This window comes from Corvus hawaiiensis, chromosome 3, assembly GCF_020740725.1.
Source record: "Corvus hawaiiensis isolate bCorHaw1 chromosome 3, bCorHaw1.pri.cur, whole genome shotgun sequence".
In the NCBI taxonomy this organism is placed as follows: Eukaryota; Metazoa; Chordata; class Aves; order Passeriformes; family Corvidae; genus Corvus; species Corvus hawaiiensis.
Window position 1 is genome coordinate 121355419 of NC_063215.1, and position 19531 is coordinate 121374949.

The window sequence follows — 19531 nt, forward strand, 5'->3', positions numbered from 1 at the left end:
TCGCTTGGCTGCTGCAGCTAAACACAGGCTCATTGTAAAGCATACCTTGAGCTCGGAGGAGATGGATGCAAAGCCTGGTGGGATTTGAAACTTGGGCACCACCCAGATGAATCATTGAGCAACTCCACACTGAGCAAAGTGCTGAGTGGCCTCATTTCCCTTTTCCAGGAAGGGAAGATTGACTGTCAGCAGTCTTTGTTGCAGTAGATTTTTTAAATCATCTTTGATTTTGAAAAGGATCCTCTCTAAATCAGTGTTAGCATGAGGATCTCTTGAACTGTTTGGTGGGACTTTGCAGTAAAGTCATACACGGGGATGTATTGCAGTGCTTTGCATTTTGGTATGCTGCAGTAGCAATGCAATTAAAGGGTTTGTTTTAGAGAGGAGATAAATTACTTCTGCACTGCTTGTCTGCAAGTTTAGGTAATCAGGTGAAAGTATGGATTATCATGGGAGTAGAGGCAAATATGGTACTATTGAGGTCAGTGTTGAGATGGCAAAAAGAAAGTAACAAGTCTGATTGGGATACGGTGTAATGAAGACCATCTCCCAGTGGCCCAGGGGAGCCTTAAAGTAACACGAGGTGAGTCTCTCCAGAGGGGATGATAATGATAATGTTGATCAAGCCCTCCAGGCTAACCGCACTTTGTCACCAGTACCCCAGAGCACTGTGGCCTGCTTGCTGCAGAATTAGTCTTGCTCTTAAACAGTCTCTGCATTGTGCGTGTTTTTTCTTTAGCTACTGCATTTGAAAGCTGAGGAGGAGATTGATGGATCAGTGTCTGTGTGATTGCTGTATTTGGGATCAATTATCTCATACACACCAGATTAAGATCACAGTTTCTATAAGCTACAACCAGGCAACAAAGTTGAGATTTTGATGGAGTTTTAGGTGTCCACGTGCAGAAAGAGCGCACCAGAAAGTCAGCTGTTCAATGCTGTGGACTCAAGAGAGGCCTAAAAACTCCCAACAGCCCTTCCTTTAAAGTGTGAGGATTTTTTGAGGAGCACATAGGCACAAAATCCCGTGGTGCGTGAGCACAGGGTTTTATTCCCTTTCAGAGCTCTCTTGTGCAGTAGGCTCAGAGGGAGAGCTGCACAACACAGGTCAACAGCACGTAGCCCATCAAACCCCGCATCAGGAGGACCTTAAGGTAAAGATTTCAAGGCTGTTGCCAACCTGTACGGTTTCATGTGCTGAACATAAGATTCCCTCTCAGTCTCCCTTGTGTTTCACCTGCAGCAGTGCTTATATCACATGTGTTTGCAGCAGCCACGTGCCAAGCACAGGCACTGAGAGATCTGCAGGCAGGATGTGAAGTCATGAAGCTGGGAACACCAGCAACACGGCATGACTATGTAGAGAAACATGCCTGTGCCTGTCTATATATGTGGCCTGTCACCATGGGCTATTTCCTGTCCTCTGCCCCACAGGCAGGACACAGTGGCTGGGCATGGACCTGTTGTGGATGCTTCACATTCATGCAGTTGGGCCGAGGTATCATTGCTCAGTTGCCTCCAGTGAGGCATCTTGACACTCTGTGGGAAAAGGGACCATGTCATGATTGGCAAATTTTAACTAAATCTCCCTCCTCTGGTATTCTGCCCTTATTTCAGCATGATTGCTGCCTTCAAGGACACATCTGGTTTCAGTCATACCTTCAGGAACCGATGCTCTTTAGCAGTGACTTGGTTGCACAAACATGCTGCCACTTTGCTGGGATAAGTGCAGAGGCTGCAGCTGCAACTTGCTGGGGTAGCATAGGTTTTCCATGCTGCTGGTGTGGGACTGCACACTCAGTCTCTTTATGTGTTGCTGCATGTCTGTATCCTCAGGCAAAACGTCCCCATGGCAAAGGCAGGGGAGCAGGCCAGTGCCCTTATCAGACACTTGAATACTTGGTCTGCACAGCTGAAGGTGATGTGTGCATGCACCACAGCAAACTGTGATCTGTCTTTTCATGTATAGTTTCATGCGTTCACTAGGAAAAGAAACCGAACCAAGATACTTGTAGAGTTTCCGTAAGTGGCCTTTAGCTGGTGTAAATACTCTCAACTATTGTCTTTAACGAAGTGAGCTTATTAATACCAGCTGAGAATCTTGCCTTATTGCTCCTGAGTGAGATGCTAGTGAGCAGTTTGTGTTCATTTCGGTCTCAAGCCAGTAAAAAGTATTATGTTACAGTCTCTGTTCCTTTCTTTGATTTTCGGTTAAATTTTAAGCTTAGTGGGCTGATTGGAAGCTATGCATTGGTCGTGGTATTTATAAATGGGTAAGAGCAGCCCCAGGAATGTAGCATGCAGTTATGTCAGGGGGTGCTTTAAGAGGTTCGCTTGGATTTTTTTTGCCCCTTTGAATTAATAAAATCTTGCCTAAATTTCTTGATACTTTAAACTGATGTTGTTGAGCAGAATGTTCTGAAAGCCATCTGCCTGCTGTTTTGCATTCTTACGTTAATGCAATGATGATTTTCAGACTTTTGGAGCTCCCTGGCTAACAGCAACCCCCCGGATCCTTCACCTCCCTGTAGGCCTGTGCCTTTGGACAGTGCTTGCAAAGACTCACGCCAGCTCTGCCTTATAAATGGAGTGCATTCTATACGAACCAGAACGCCTTCAGAGCTGGAGTGCAGCCAGACCAACGGAGCGCTGTGTTTCATTAATCCCCTCTTCTTAAAAGTGCACAGCCAGGATGTCAGTGGAAGTCTGAAAAGGCAGAGCCCGAGAACTCAAGACGTGAATGGCACAGCGAGGCCTCGCTCCCCCCCGCCCCGGCCGCCACCTCCTGCTATTAATAGCACCCTCACGAGCCCACAGCTTTCCAGGACTATAAAGCAGGCGAGCATGCCAGAAACAGTCAACCATAAGGAGAGAGGCTTGGATTTGCTGCAGAACAAGCCCACCCCGATTCCGCCTCCTCGGCTGAAGAAGCAGGCTGTGTGCTCCGAGGCGGACGGTGCCTCCCGGAGCACGGCGGCGATCCGGCCTGGCTCCGCACGCGTGCCCGAGGCAGCTGCTGTTCCAGGTGAAACCCTGCCCGAGTCAGCTCCAGCAGCTTCCAAAAAGACGCCGGCTGCCATCTCTGAGTCACACGTCCCGTGGAATGGAGGCCGGCAGAGACTGAGCGACATGAGCATTTCCACCTCCTCGTCGGACTCGCTGGACTTTGATCGGAGCATGCCGCTCTTTGGCTATGAGGGGGACACCAACAGCAGCCTGGAGGACTTTGAGGGGGAAAGTGACCAAGAGAGCATGGCACCCCCTTTGAAGCCCAAGAAGAAAAGAAGCAGTTCGTTTGTTCTCCCCAAGATTGTGAAATCTCAGCTACGGAAAGTCAGCGGAGTTTTCAGTTCCTTCATGACCCCCGAGAAGAGGATGATTAAGAAAATTGCAGAGATGTCCCGGGACAAACGCACCTATTTTGGATGCTTAGTACAGGACTATGTCAGCTTTCTCCAAGAAAACAAGGAGTGCCATGTTTCGAGCACTGATATGCTGCAAACAATTCGTCAGTTCATGACCCAAGTCAAGAACTACTTGTCCCAAAGCTCCGAACTTGATCCCCCAATCGAATCACTGATTCCTGAAGACCAAATAGGTAAGAAACACCGTCCTGTGTTTTGGGGGGAGGGTGAAAATGTGTGATCTGTCTTTATAGTGATAGTCTTTGTCCGGTTCAGAAAGGTGGGGCTAACTTTGCTAGTAGAGCTTGAGCCACCGAGTATTTGAGTCTTAAAACAACATCCCCCTCCCCCCGTCCCCACCCCGTCCCCACCCCAAATTACCCTATCGGCTTCAAATGATTACACTACGAAGTTGTTCATAAGAAGTTATCCTTAAAATAAGTGCAATGTGGACTTTTTACCCGTGATTATTACTTTTTTAGCTGCTGTACTGTTAACAACAGAGAATCCTTTATTTGCTGGCACACATATATTTTTCCCTGAATTGGGCTGACATAGTTCTCAGCGTTTGGTCTAAAACTGCCAAATCTAAATGTATGGATTGTAGCTGTAGAACTAGAATTTATTCAGAACCAGTGACATTTAAGAGCAGAGAGACATTTTATGACAACTTAGTTTTGAAATAAATCGGATTCTTCCAGACATTCTTAAGTCACTTCTAGCAAAGCTGTACTATCCCGGCACTTGAAACTAAATAAAAGGATACGTAAGAGCTTTAGAAAACAAACGTGTGTGAGAGAGAGAGAGAGAGAAGGGGCTGCTGATCCCCAGTTTTCTGTACTACTCCTTTATATGTGTTTGTGAGTGGTTGTGGATGAGCTATATGTTAGAATATATGTTTTAACAGCAGAAAGAGACTTGTGTATCCACAAAAGTGAAATTGCTGTTGCTGCATAAATCTCGCTGCCTCTCTTGCAGAGTCTGAGCAGTATTTGTAAAAGAGCCTGTAAGCCACATTTAAGAGGTAAACACGCCTCAGGGCAGAATACTTTTCTTGTGAGCTCACTTCAGTCCTAATTTGCTTGTTTTTCTCCATATCCCAGTGTCCCAACAGTTGGCTCAGTGCAAAATTGGCAGATACTTCTTTCTCTGGGACTAGAGGGTAATTTTATATTGACATTCTGCCTGTCCTCAACCAAGAGGAAGTATTCTCACATAACCTCAACTTCATTTTCACAAAGTCAAGCAAAAGTCACAAGGACTGCTAAAGCAAATACAGAAATGTGGAGAGTGTCCTCGATATTGAGACTCAGAGACATGTAATACTCTCACTATAATAACAAAGACTGTTAGGTGGGTGTTACATGGAAGAAAAAGCACCAAATTAAGCGGGGGATGCAGGCGCATTTTTGCCTGGGTTTCTGCAGAGTGCTGGATATTTGACAAAGCAATACAGATGCAGTTTGGTTGTAATTTTGTGAAAGCTTGGTTTGTTGTGTACTTTTCATTTCACAAGGGTGTGGTTTGATCGGACTGTGGGTCTCCCAAGACTGGAAAAAATGTTGTCTCCTATTAAATGTTTCAGGCTTTGGAGTAGCATAAGCTATGAAATCCAACAACTAAAACTGCCCTGGTTTTCTTCAGGGACAGAAAGTCTGATTTTTATCATGTGGCTAAACACGATTAATTTATAAAGTGGGCTGGTTTAAACAAAGGAAGAACTTGCTTTTGAGTCACCTACTGCCTTTGGCCTGCGCCAGCAAACAACTGCAGTGGATCAGGAGCATCAGATGTTGCTGATCTAAGCAGATAACTATGTGACAGCAAAATTTAGTCATCCCTATAGAGACCTTTTTATGAAGTAGAGCCCTGCCTGTTGTCCACGGTTTTGCTTGACTGTTTCCGTATGGAATTGCAGCCCAAATTTTAACTCTGTGAGTAGTCGTTTATCCTGTCTTGTCAGTTCACACTTAGGTGGTGCAGTTTTTTCCTCTAATGTGTCAGCCTGGTTCTGGATGTGTGCTTCTGGGATAATACTCCTCCGTTCTGAGTCACTCAGGCTTCACTTTAACCCTCTTTTGTCTCCTGAACTTCAGTAGGTGCTGGAGCAGCACCCCCAAGTTTAGTGAAGCCCTCGGTGTTTGGAACTTCTTCCCATGTCTCTGTAATGACCTTTGTGATCGTGTAGCTTTTCTTCCGGAACTGCACCGTGGACCCTTGCAAGTAAAAGACTTCTGCAGCAGATCTTTTAAGTTTCCCAGACAGGGGTCCAATCAAACTGTTAAACTTCTGCAAAATCACTGGCAAAATATGCTTCAGGGTTTCTAATTAGTTCTGACAGATGCCTCCTAATCTTAGCACTGTAGGCTGTTAACCCTCCCTGAAGGAATGGGACTCCAGGCGTTGGGACAGAATCAAGAGTAAGGCACGTGGCTCTTTATTGTTTTATGGATGAATGCAATTTATTTTTTTAAAAGACATCCGCACCTCAATTTGTATCCACAGAATAAGGACCTGAACTGGTCAGAGCAGAGGAGACCCTGATAGTCCACAGCTGCTTAATCAGCAAATGTTTGGGAGTTTTTGTTTGTCTTTTTATCTTTTCCTGGCTTTGAACAGAAAGGAGTCAAGTCGAATGTTGTCACTTCGCCAAGTGGGATCTAACATCTGAACAACTTCAGTCTCAGTGCCCGAATCTGGCCCTGAACCCAGAAATGACTGGTTTAAACCATTTGTCAGTAAGGTACTGACCGATCATGTGGGAACGTACCTGAACAATAGTGTCTGTTACTTGTTCTGGTATTTCTGATATGCAAGGGATATTCGAATGCTGGATGTTAAAAGAAGCTTGGAGAGAATGTGTTGGCACCTTACTGGCAGTCCATGCCTTGTTGCAGGGCCTTGGGTCTGTACAGAGGAGTTGCAGGCAGACAGAGCTGGAAATACTAATTAACTGAAGCCCAGGACTGACCCACATGGTACCTCTTTTCCAAAGTCCATCTTGTTTGACAGTCAAGCATGGATAATTGGGTTCTCAGTGCTGTATTTTATGTACCTGTTCATGCACCCTGCTTATGGTTATAAGACAGTATTTCCCTTGTTTGTTTATATGGAAGGTGCACAGAATTAAGCCTGTGGGTCTTAAAAAGGTTAAGCGGCAGCCCACCCCAGATCCCCTCTTCTTTACTAATCCAATTATCCTCCTAAAGGAATTAGAATGGTATGTCACTATTTCTGCTTGAAAAACCCATGCCAGCTGGTTTTTGCACTGTGTTACTTTTAGGTGCTTGTACATTTGTTCTGGTGTCCTGTCCTTCATTGTCGCATCTTTTCAAGTTGAGTTTACGCTGACAAACATGTCCCTCAGCGCACCTCCTTTCACCACAAGAGTGGCGGGATAGGGCAAGTAGGAAGCAGTGGTAAAAGCACTGAGCAGGGGCAGAGGACCAGGTTCTTTTTCTGGCCACCCCTTGGATTTACTTTGTGACTTATTCCCTGCTTCTTTTCTTTACTGCTACTTTAGGAGAAGACAAGTGTTTACCACACAGCTATGGCATGAGTTTTAAGTAACCCACAGATGTTTAAAGCAGAACACACCTAGCACAGGTAGTTGTGTGATTCTTTGGTGTGCTTTATGTAGGTCAAATGAGGAGAGGCTTACCTTTCATCCCTAGGTGCTAAGTCTGCCACCACTGCCTGTACGTCAACCACCTCGGTCCTACCTCTGTCTTCAGGGTCGTGCTGATCATCAAGGAATGTGGGTTGTGTGAGGTCTTACTTTCAAGTGTTGCTCCTGTGGAGGAGATTCCCATGTCTGCACCGTGGACGAGTCATGTGACAGTGTAGACACCCACCAAGAAATGGATGCTTGGCCATCCTGACATGAGCTATCTTCAAGTAGATCCGTGTTGGTCGTGCCAGTCAACAAACTTTACAAGGTATTAGGAAAATGCAGAACAAAGCAAATGCAGTGTTAGCCAGGTGTCATGCATGTACATGCTGTGGTATTCCGGAGCAACTTTCTGCTTTCAGCTCCCAGGCAGTGTGACTTGTGCAGGACTGTGCCTTTTTGTGGTGGTTCTCAGGCTCACTCAGTCTCCTACTGACCCCTGATTTTCCTGATGAATGGTTTGGCCATGGTAAGCAGGGCTTGTGTATAAATCCAGGGACTGGAATCTGACAGTGGGGCATCATCTCAGTGGGGCAACAATAGTTGGTAGGTAGCAGGGAAACTGAGAGCCTGGAAAAGGTGAGAGTGTGCCTGCAGTTTGAGGAAGTGCGGGTTGTAAGGAGGCTGTGTAAGGACACTGGCCATGACTAATATGTTGTCCTGTCTAGATGCAGACTTGTGTGGTTGGCAGCAAAACAAAAATAGCATGTCAGCACAGGATACAGATGTGTTTCCACGAGTCACAACGAAACTAGCTGGCTGGCCTTTACAATTCATTTATCAAAGCACTTCCAGTTCCCATTTTGAGGCTACAGGCTAATTATAAGCATCATTTCAGGAACAATACACAGTGTTCAGCTCAAATTGTATTCAGTTAAAAAAAAAAAATTATCTCCAGAGTATCTGTTTTGGTTTTGGAGTGGTAAGCATCCTGGGAGGGTATTTGAAAACATGCATCTGAAGTAAACAGAATTTTTGTTGCTGATTTGGGTCTTAGAAATATGCAGAGATGTTAAGGTAAAGAATCAGACCTCAATTCACAACTTAGATGCTGATTTGCCTGGGAAACACTTGTATACTTTTCTGTGGCCCTTAGAAGTCAAACAGTGAAAAACCGCTGCCGGCTGAGAATTGGTTGGTAATTGGGATCATATCCAGAAACACTTTTATTGAAAGTGGCCACAAGCAGCAGTTGCTGAAGAAAGGGCCGCTAGTTGGATGGTCTCACCCCAAACATGCTTGTAGGTGCCGTGACACTGAATATTGTTCTAAGACTTAGATCACAAGAAGTGCTGTCCTTCCAGGCTTTAATAATAATATAAAATCTTTATAAGCTTTGTATTTATTAGGACACATATGGGTATTACTGTTGACCATTAACAAAACAGTCCAGCCCTCATCAATCTTGCTGCTGTTAGCCTCACCAGCTTGTTAGATTCTGCCACTTTTTCATTTGAGGGCAGAACTCAGTGGTTCTTATGTCTGTGCCAAGAATTCATAAGGGAGAAAAAAAGGTTGTGTGTTGTTTTGGGGGGTTCTTTGTGTGTGGTTTGGTGGATTTTTGTTTCTCGTGGTTTTTTCTTTGTTTTGTTGTGCCTGTGTGGAGCTTTGAGCACAGCCACATGAGTTATGTGATCCCTTCCTCTGTGCTGCTTCAAAATGATTTCAGGTTTCCATGGAAATTGTGGAACGTGATCGAGCAAATTTCAAAGCAATTTCCAGGCACTGCTTCTGGAGCCTGTGACAAATTGCAAACGTGAAAGAAACCTCCTTGCCATCTTGCACAGCTGTAAAAATCTGCGTGGTTCATCTGTGGAAGCGGCGCTACCTTTCAAAGGGTTGAGGGCAGAAGCCCTGAGCCTTCCACTTCCCACCTACAGACAACGAGCCTGGCCCCAGCCAAGGACTGGGGCTCTGGGGAGGAATTTTCTCTCCCAGCAGCATCCAGTTCCTTTAGCTTCTGGGGAGGCGCTGCTTCTGCTTCCTATTCCCGTAGAGAATCAGTCACATACAGAAACATACTGAGTTTTCCGAGGTTCCTGTGAGCAAACGTGGTGATGACCCCTCTTTATTGAGGTGAAGGATGGCTCATGCTCAGTATTCATGTGCAGAACTTCCAGTGGAAGCCTGTGGGAGTTCAGCTTTCACGGGGATAGAGCTCTCGCACTTTGTACGACATTTAGCAGCGCCAGCTGCTTTAATAAACAAGACCAAGTGGTTGGAATGCACACTGCAGAGGTGTTCCTCTTACAGGCGAAGCAGTCGGTGTTTTTCCTATTTAAAAAAACCAGGTTGTAGAAATAAAGTAAGCTGAATTGTCAAAAAAAAAAAAAAAATAGTCATCAGTAAAGATGGCAAGGAACGATTTGTACACTCTAGAAATTTAGCTGGCCAGCGCACCTGTGGGTGAGACCTGTGCGTTTTTCTTGGTGGAAAATTGTTTCTGCAATTGTTTCTGCCCCGGGAGCCCTGAGGATTGCTTTGATGGCAGGGAGAGGCAGTTTCTGTCCCTGTGCAGGAGGGTGATGCTTCTATTTACCTGGCCGGTTTGGTGGCGATTGTGTGGCTCTGCCAAGTACAATAGATAAGGATCAGGCCTTTGACCACCCGCTAATGTGTAATTGATGGCTCTGGTCTGGTGGGAGGCTGGATCCAGGCCCGGCCGCTGTGTGAGAGGCCACCAAGAACATGTCTCAGACTGCTCATGCCTTTACTGGTGCCTTCACTGACAAGCGCAGAAAAAATGCTACATATGAAGTCAAGGCACCATATGTGGAGTGTGTGAAGGGTATGTTTATGTGGGAAAGAGAGGTATGGAGACCCAAAAGGCAAAAGGGCTGGACACAAGGATAGGATAAATGAAAGCACAAAAAGCAAGAAAACAGAATAGCGCTTGTTTGGAGAGTGTGTGGGTGTGGGTGTAAATCCCAAGCCTTAGAAATAGTGTGTGATTTAAAAAAGAGAAGGGAGAGTAGGGGGAAAAGAAAGAGGCTATAGTCTACGAAAAACACAGAAGTACAGGCAAAGAGCCTGGGACAGGCATGAGGTTTAATGAAACATTAATGAGTCACCACTACTAGCAGGAATGTGCACTGCTAATTTGTGTGAACGTGTGATCTGGCAGTGGCACAGCCTCTCCTCTGTGTGCTCCCAGTCCTTGTGCTCCTCTGCCTGCTCTAGGCTCTGGTCCTGCCCCACTCTCCTGCGGGGATGGCAGAGGAACATTCCCCACCATGCTCCCCACCATGGTACAAATAATCGATGTAATCTAATAACTAATGTAAGCTGTGTTGCCATAAGGATGCTGGGAAAGGAAATCAACTTTTGAAGTAAAGGTTTGCTGAGAAAATGTTTAGCAAAGAGCTTTCTCTGTTGACACAGTCCATACTTTGAAAATGGAGAATGATGGTTAAAGAAAAACTGGAGTAGAACAAGAATTAAAAATAAGCCCTGAAGTTAGCGGTTACTGTGCCATGTGCACACTATTGCCAAAGAACTTCAAACTTGATGACAAAGCTGTATATAAGCTTGTGTGATGAAATCTGATGCTGGAAAAACACAGCTTGGTTTTCATTTATAGTTTAAAGCCTGTAATCTGTCCAGTTTCATAAAGATCCTGACAAAGTTGAGCCAAGTTTCAGGAAGTCTTCATTGAGTTATAGTTTCCAATGGAAACTATACAAGAAGGATAGGCTTTAATGCCAAAGCAGACAAAAATTATGATTTTCACTGTGTTTTACGTTAAGTTTGGGAGTTAAAGTCTAAACTCAAAGTAAAATAAAACTTGCAGACTTCCGACCAACAAAAGAAAAACTTAAATAGACCCGTGGCTTTTTTTTTTTTTTTTTTTTAAACTATCCCTAGTCTGTCTGTGTGGGTGTGGTTTTATTTATTTACCACATTGCCATAAATGACAATGGAATACAGATTCTACTCTGCCTCTTGTTTTTCTGTTAACACAAACATCTGGAAACTCAGCTTGTGTAATAAATGGGCCGTAGAAAGTAGGTTTTGCTCTGCAGGCTCTCTTTAGGGAATGGTTATATTAATGCTGGCTCTGCTTTAGAGGGGGAAGTCAGCTGGATTTGTGTTTTCCTGTTGCAGATGTTGTGCTGGAGAAGGCCATGCATAAGTGCATTCTGAAGCCGTTGAAGGGTCACATTGAAGCGATGTTGAAAGAGTTTCATACCACGGATGGTTCCTGGAAACAACTGAAGGAAAACCTGCAGCTGGTGCGGCAGAGGAATCCTCAGGAACTGGGCGTGTTTGTTCCCACACCAGACTTTGTGGACGTTGAAAAGATTAAAGTCAAGTTCATGACTATGCAGAAGATGTATTCACCTGAAAAGAAAGTCATGCTGCTGCTGAGAGTTTGCAAATTGATTTACACTGTTATGGAGAATAACTCAGGTACGGTGCTTCCTGCAGTTCAGGCTCACTGGTATTTCATACCTGGTGTTGTCTTTTAGAGCAATCAGACCATCTCATTCTGCAGCTGAAGCTCTCGTAGCCTCTCCTTGTCCTTTTGAGAGGAATTCTTCCTCTCTCCTTCTTTCCCGCTGTCTCTGATCTATCTGGCCGCACATCTTAAAAACTCGTTGTCATGGGTGGAGTGGGAGCTTCAGACAAAGTGAATTAGAGAAGCCCTCCCATGGAGTCACGAGATGCAGGAAGGACCTTCTTGCTCTCTAAACTCCTTCTCAGAGAGGCGGCTGGGTGCAGCTGGAGTCAGTCTTAGCCCAGACTTTGTCAATGGTTTAAAGCCAAAGAATTATAGAGGTATGATTGAACCTTTGTACAACTTTGTCCTACAGGATTAAGGATGGCAAACCAGATGTAGTTAAATTAAAAATAAATTATTTATTATGCTAAATGATCAGACAAAAAAGATCTTAATCTGAATAATTTATTACTACACAGCATAGAAGTAAAAACTACTAGTATAGTCTAGTGTAGTATAACGCACTGTATCAAAGCAATTATAATAAAGCAATTATATTAAAGCTAGCAAAAAACCCCAAAGCAATTGCTGAGTAGAGACTGCTGTTACTTCCGGAGACCAGCGACCGGGGGGGGGGGGGGCAAATCTCTTTTGCTCAGCCTCCAGGAGTGGCCGTGAGGAGTGTTCCCACCCAAGGGAGGAGTCTTCACACACACTCCAGGAAAGGATATGTTAGAAGATCCTGCCGTTCGAAAGTGGGACTGGACTTGCGGAGTATGAAGTAATTGATTGTCAGTCAGATGTCTCCATGCCAGCTGTGTCAGCCTAACGCTTTCAGATAAGGATACTTTACCCTATCTGCCACATCTTTGCCTCAGCTTAGGATCAGTCAGGATGTTTAACTTCGGGGTTGATGAATCAGACTGGGTTTAGCATAATTCCACACCAAAAGCAGTGTGACGCCACTTCTTTCAACGCCACAACTGATAGCGTTGAAAAACGGGGCATTGTTTTCCAGGCAGAGCATCCTACAGATGTGAAGCAGCTGAAAAAGAGCAGCTTTCCTTAACTCTGTAGGCTTTTGAAATTGCCTGGCAGAAAGGCTGTCCTGTGAGCCTTGAATTTAACACTGATTCTAAATGAGTATTTTTCTGCAAATTGTAATAGAGGCAACACCCTATATTTAGCTATAGTAATTCAATAGCGTGTATGCAATATGACAACTACAAGAGTTCCTTCTTAATGGGTGGAGGAAAGCAGCCTCTAATCCAATATTTTTGGCTTGCTGTGCCACTGAAGATTCTCGTTTGGACACTTTTTGTCATGCTTTTGGAACAGAAATGACATCTGTTTCTGCACTGTAGCAAGAATCCAAAAGTGCCTTTGAAACCTGAATACTGAAATGGCACTACAGACCAGTCAAGACCTGCTGAGCAGTCAGTGGTCCAAAATGCTGTTCTGGATGGTGTGAATTTATAGGTGAAACTCTGACATTCTCTCTTGCACTGCTGTGGAACTCAACAAGCTAGGGTGTAGCAGAGCTGTGGCAGTGGGAGATTTTTTTCCCCCTAAGAGAGTATAAGCTGCTGCAGGTGCTTGGCAGTTGTCTTTCTAAGGAAGCATTGCATGTGCAGCTGGGTCTGGTGCAGATCAAGACACCTACTTTCTTTGGAGATCTGAGATGAATGGTGAAAGCTCGTGGCTTTTAAAGCCCCCCAGGTACTTTTACAAGATTTAGGACTGAGCTCCTGCCCAGCTTACTATTGCATTTCAAAATTCTGCATTTTAAAAATGGATATAGGAATCTTGGCCTGAAGTTCTGTAAACTCCTCTCACAATACTGTGTTATTGCATTGAGTAAGGTGTTTCCAACATGCAGAAGGAAAATACTGAGAAGCTGCTGCTGGTTAAGTGCTGCACTGGGAGACTTGGGCTAAGATGCTGCAAATGCTCATAGGGCTGTCTTGTTTTGTCATGTAAAGTTTGTTTAACATGTCATTGAGCCAGCAGCTGTTTGAGTATCTGCTTTGCCACATACTCCCAGCCAGGTAAATGTGTTAGCTGGGGTGTGTGCTTCAGCTGGTGTCACTTGAGTTTCACCAGAGTTGCAAGTTGGCTCCTGCTCTGGGCGATTCCGAGTGACCATCGCATCAGTTCTGCACTAAGCACCGTTTAGCCAGACCCAGAGATTTGGCCACATAGTGACTTCTGAACAGAAAGTCAAAATGCAGGAAAAGTGCCAGGACCACGGATGGGCCTGGTACAGCACGGTCTTTGTGGGTCACTGTCACTCCAGGCCCTTACAGTCTCTCCTCATCTTTCTTGTAGGCTCCCTTCAGGTACAGGAGCCATTGCTCACTGGTGTTTTTGACTATTCTGTCAAGGAAATGAGTTGAATTTCCTTGTCAAATCTAATAGGCTTTTATACTTGGGCTTCTCTGCTGTGGGATTCATACTCAGAGACTGGTGTTGGTGTCTGGACGCTTCCAGAAGGTGGATGTTATCCCTGGATGTATAAAGGAAACGCCTATCCATCATCTCTCAGGCAATGAGAGCGGTGCAGGTGTCTGGCATGGCAGCCTTTCCACCAGTTCACTGGCTGAGCTGGTGCCAAGGTGAGCCCACTCTCTAAATTTCCCTTGCATGCCTCAAGGCGTGCATCGTAAGATTCGTGCTTGTTGGAAGGACAGGATTGAGCCGGTCTTCCGTGCAGTGAGTGTCAGGCGACGTTCTCTTTGCTGCACGTTGGTGACTCCAGGGGGTTCTGGAGTAATACAGACATGCAGGCTCGAGAAGGCACAAAAGAGTGCTTTCCTTTCAAACACGGGAACTGGTGAAAAAGTGTGGTTTGTCTCTCACTGCCTGCATTCCCTTCAACCCAGGGAGGCTGTATGGAGCTGATGACTTCCTGCCTGTGTTGACGTATGTGCTAGCCCAGTGTGATATGCTGGAGCTGGATACTGAAATCGAATACATGATGGAGTTGCTGGATCCATCCTTGCTGCATGGAGAAGGTAATCAATTTTTTTACTTGTTTGTGTGATTCCAGAGTACAAATCTCACACTCAGTTGTTGCTTTATTGCCACTAACAGCAGTTGCTTTGATGCTGATGAACACTGGTAGATTGTGTTTTACTTTGTTTAAGCAGCCGTGTTTATTTCATCCACCTCTGAAGCTTGGGAAGAAAACAAAACACTGTTAGATAATTGTTTAGAATAAAGCTGGTGTTCCAAGAGTAGAGGAATAAACACGTGGGAGTAAAGGAGAGACAGGAGTCATTTAAGGAATCGGCTTTCCTCAGCATGAGTGGACCCAGCCACGGGCACCGCTGTATCATATGGAGCACATGCAACCACTGAATGCGTCTCAGTGGCTGAGAATACACACTCCAGCGTTTTGCAGGCCAATGAGCTGTTTTCCTTTTGTGTGTAAATATTTTGGCCATAGAATAAAGGGACTTTCTGTATATCCGTGTGTGTGTCTGGGTGCCTCTCTGGATGTATTTATACATCTCAAAGAAAACGGTCTGTACCTGTGACTGAGACCACTCTGAGACGTTCTTCCCTTGCTGTCCTTCACAGGAGGCTATTATTTGACAAGTGCTTATGGAGCACTTTCACTGATCAAGAACTTCCAGGAAGAACAAGCTGCCCAACTGCTCAGCTCAGAGGCCAGGGATACTCTCCGGCAGTGGCACAAGAGGAGGACAACGAACAGGACAATACCTTCAGTTGATGATTTTCAGGTAGAGCTCAGGGCTGAAATAGAAAATGGGGTGATTGTGTTGTTGGAAATTGCCATTTGAGAGGTATGATTTGTAGCAAACTCCCTTGGGGCCACAGGTGGAGTGAATCAGTGCTGAGATTAGGGCTGGCAAATTTGCCTCTGTTTTGAAGTCTTTGCACTTTTTATCAAACAGTTCCATTATGCCAGTCTGAAGAAAACACTAAATAATAGAGCTTTCTTTCCTTTCCCTTTTCAATCCTGTAGAGTGAGGAAAAACTGAATTGTATCTTAGACTCAGCTTTTTTGTGCACTTACTGTTCAAAAGATCAAATCCAGATTTCCAGGGGCATAAATCAGCACAACTCCCCAGTAGCCAGTGGTGACATAAAGCAGGTGGCAGGGAGGAGAGATGGAAGAAATGTTCCCCAACAGTTTTGAAGTTTAAGCAGGCAGCAGAGTTCTGTAATATGGATGTCTTCATGTTTGTTTGTGTTTTGTTTTGTCCCCTGCATTTTGTTCTGGTCTTCCAGAGCAGGGCAGTGCCTTCAACTGGAGAATAACAACAGTCGTTATTACTTCATCTTCTAAAACCAGGCCTGCGTCTCGTTCATCTGCTTTGGACTGACTGTTCAGATGCAGCCATTTGTGGGCTGAAAGAAGGAGGATGTTGGAATTGAGAAGAAAGGATTTACTCCTTGGTGTTCAGTCCTCTACAGTTAGGAAGAGGAGAAGCGATTACGAGCAATTCCAGTGCCTGGCCAGTGCCCAAAGCCCGTCCATCTCCCTGGGATCCATGTTCTGTTCTGCTGACCTGTAGTTAGGTGTCATATTCAAGCAGCTGGAGTCTTTGTTCTTTCTGGCAAAACCCTGCACTTTGCATAGGAGCATCCAGCACCTTGTATTTCTGCTGGGTGACAAAATGACAGAAGAGTCACAGAATCACAGAATGAACTAGGTTGGAAAAGACCTTTGAGATCATCAAGTCCAACCTTTGACCTAACACCTCCTCATCAACCAGACCATGGCACCGAGTGCCACGTCCAGGCTTTTTTTAAACACATCCAGGAACAGTGACTCCGCCCCCTCCCTGGGCAGACGATTCCAGTGCCCAGTCCCTCTCTCAGTGAAGAATTTTTTCCTGATGTCTAACCTAAACTTCCCCTGGCACAGCTTAAGACCATGTCCTCTCATTCTGTCAGTGGTTGCCCGAGAGAAGAGACCGACCCTCACCCCCCAACTCCCCGGCTACAACCTCCTTTCAGGGATTTGTAGAGTGATAAGGTCTCCCCTGAGCCTCAATTTTTCCAGGCTGAACAACCCCGGGTCGCTCAGCCATTCTTCAGAGGGCTTGTGTTCCAGGCCCTTCACCAGCCTTGTTGGCCTCCTCTGGACACATCTGAGCATCTCAACATCCTTCCTAAATTGAGAGGCCCAGAACTGGACACAGCACTCGAGGTGCGGCCTCACCAGTGCCGAGTACAGGGGAAGAATGACTTCCCTGGTCCTGCTGGCCACACCATTCCTGATACAGGCCAGGTGCCATTGGCCTTCTTGGCCACCTGGGCACACTGCTGGCAGATTCCTTCTGCAGGATCTTGTATGAAGTTCCATCTTCTCTTTCTCTGCAAATGAACTTGGTCCAGGCTCAATGTTCGGTTGGATGCAGGAAGGTGCAGGGGGGCAGGGAAGAAGAGCTGTCACTGAGTGTGTCCCGTGCTTCTCCTGCTGTTGCCTCTTTCAAAAAAACCTCGAATCAGTTGATCCCGCCACTCCCAGGATGTGCTTGGCACAAATGCAAGCATTTTGCTGTCTGCTCAGAATGCCAGTTTTCTCTCTTCTCTCTCTGAGTCTTGCAGTCCTGAAATGGAGCACCTTCCCTAGAGCCAGGATGGAACACACCTGTAGCTCCAGTCGTCTTTGTCCCAGGGAAGCAGGGTGTGGTCATGGCATTTCTGTGCTGCAGTCTCACAGCCTTGCCAGCTTTTGGGCCCTGGAGGCTCTTTTCACCTTCCCCACATGGAAGGAAAAGCAAAAACCCCTGTATTTTGATGATGATTAAATACAGCTTTCTGATACTGTGGAAATAGTTTTGATACTTAGACTATGAGTTACAGGCATTTGTAAAAAACTTCAGCCTTTCCTTCCAGCAATCCCATCCATCAAAAAGCATGTGCATTTCAAAACAGGTCTTAAAAATTAAAACTAGTGTGTTCTGCCTTTTCTAGGAATGTTTTTTTCCTACAAGTTCTTCAAACCAGGTAACAAAAATGGATTAGTACTAATCAGTCGGGTTCAGTCCAGATTTTTAAAATCCTGTTGCAGAGCTTCAGTGTTTCAGTCTGCCTGGTATCAAGAAATACTTTATTAGACAAGAGAACTCTTTGGAACTTCAGTCAGTGGAACGTTCTTCTCAGTCATAGCTTCTAACAGCTTGTTTCTGTGAAATGTGAACTTCTACCATTGGGATTTAACATGCTTAGTTTATTCAGCAGATGAACCGTACGTAGGTACCAGCTCAGTCAATAAACAGCTCTTTTTCACTGTAATTTTTTCCACCTCCTTGAATCTTAACTGCAGTTTAGTATTTTAATTCCAGCTATTTTTTCTTTTAAAACAAGCAAACAAACGAACGGAAAGCAGGCGAAACTGCATTTCCCTGTGGGGCATAGTTAGAATGTATCCGTGTTAACAGAGTTGGGGGTGTGTGTCAGTTTCTACAGGAGAAAAGATCCAGCTTTTGCCTCAAGATCACACGGATTTACTCGAATGATGCACAGTAAATTTTCTTTCTGCATCCCTCTAAAAAAAGTGAAATGCTGTCCTGTGAAGCTGGGTTAGGCCAGGCTTAGACACCAGGCTGCAGCTCACGGGCTGGCTGTAATGTACAGGAATCACCAGGGTGTGCTTCACAGCTGGAGCAGGGAGAGGCTTGCTTTTTGTTGCTGACTTTTCAGAGGATGAGGGTTTTTCGAGTTCCTGATGTCTGCTTTCTTGCTCCACAGAACTACCTTCGTGTTGCATTCCAGGAAGTTACCAGTGGCTGTACGGGAAAGACTTTGCTAGTAAGGCCGTATATCACTACCGAAGACGTATGTCAGCTTTGTGCTGAGAAGTTTAAAGTGGCAAATCCAGAAGAATACAGCCTGTTTCTTTTTGTTGATGACACCTGGCAACAACTGACAGAGGATACGTACCCTCAGAAGATCAAGGCGGAGTTGCACAGCCGTCCGCAGCCCCAGGTCTTTCACTTTGTCTACAAGCGCATTAACAGTGACCCATACGGGGCCATCTTCCAGAACAGCAACGACTCAGCTTCTTAAAACCAGCAACTTGTCATTTTAACGTCTGCTCCTTGTTAATTGTTACAAACATCTTCCTTGGCTACCTTCCTTAGGAGCTAAAACATGTCTTAAACCATAAGTGCCTGGTAAAACACGCGCTGACATTTCTGGCAATGCTTACAAAGCTCAGGCACACTGTGCACGTGACCTGCTATGCAGAATATTCCACCAGCATGTCTGAGGAGACAGCCCACGAGGCTGCATTTCTTGTACCACGGGCTCCTTTGCAGCATGTGGCCCCTCAGAGGTCTTTGCTGTAGTGTGCCAAAGCCGATTTCCTTACACTCGGCGTTTCCACAGACGTCACTCTGATTTGAATCTGTGTGCAAGACGAGCATTTCTGTGAACTGGCCGGGGTGAGCTCAGTTCTGCCAGCAGGAGTTTGACAAGGCTGTCCGATGCAGGGCATCAGTTCACTCAGCATTACCTGGATGATTGCATCCTTTTCTAATTTTTTTTGATTACAGAAAATCATCATGTTTATATATATATATAAAATAGATATTTTATAGCAGTTGCAGGTAAACTGTCAGGGTTGGTTTTGGAAATATTTTTTTAACTATAAAGTATTCTATAATTATGCATGTGATTTTTAACATTTAATATACAAGAATAAATCTCTTGCTGGTTTTAGAGTATTGCCTTAAAAGTCTGTGTGGTTTCTCTTCTTTCCCTCTTCCAGGAGAGTTCTTAGGAAACTTCTGTTATCTGTAAGAAGGTTGTAATATCAGAACTACTGATTTCAGTGCCTTTATCTGAACTTGATGTATTGTTATCTGTATTATTGCTTATGTGCATTGTTTTAGACAGAACCAGGGGGCTGGAAGAGCAAATTGAAGGAAAAAGTTGTAGAGAAGGGGCCGAGAAAGGATGTAGAGAACCTGATTCAGGATTGAAATCCATCAGTCTGCTGCTTCAGGCTCCTGGCAGGAGGTGGTGAAGGAGGTC

The 19531-nt window shown here is 45.1% G+C and overlaps 1 protein-coding gene across 9 annotated transcripts in view; it reads left to right on the plus strand.

Moving 5' to 3' along the window:
- RIN2 (Ras and Rab interactor 2) overlaps window positions 1-19232 on the plus strand; it is a 68523-nt gene extending 49291 nt beyond the window's left edge. For all 9 annotated transcript variants that reach the window (XM_048298021.1, XM_048298027.1, XM_048298023.1 and 6 more), the window contains 5 exons: window positions 2477-3598; window positions 11179-11484; window positions 14398-14529; window positions 15098-15261; window positions 18245-19232. In XM_048298021.1, coding sequence (XP_048153978.1) covers window positions 2477-3598; window positions 11179-11484; window positions 14398-14529; window positions 15098-15261; window positions 18245-18562 — 2042 coding nt within the window. In that variant the 3' untranslated portion in view covers window positions 18563-19232. The remainder of the gene's footprint in view (window positions 1-2476; window positions 3599-11178; window positions 11485-14397; window positions 14530-15097; window positions 15262-18244) is intronic.
- The last annotated feature ends 299 nt before the right edge of the window (window positions 19233-19531 follow it).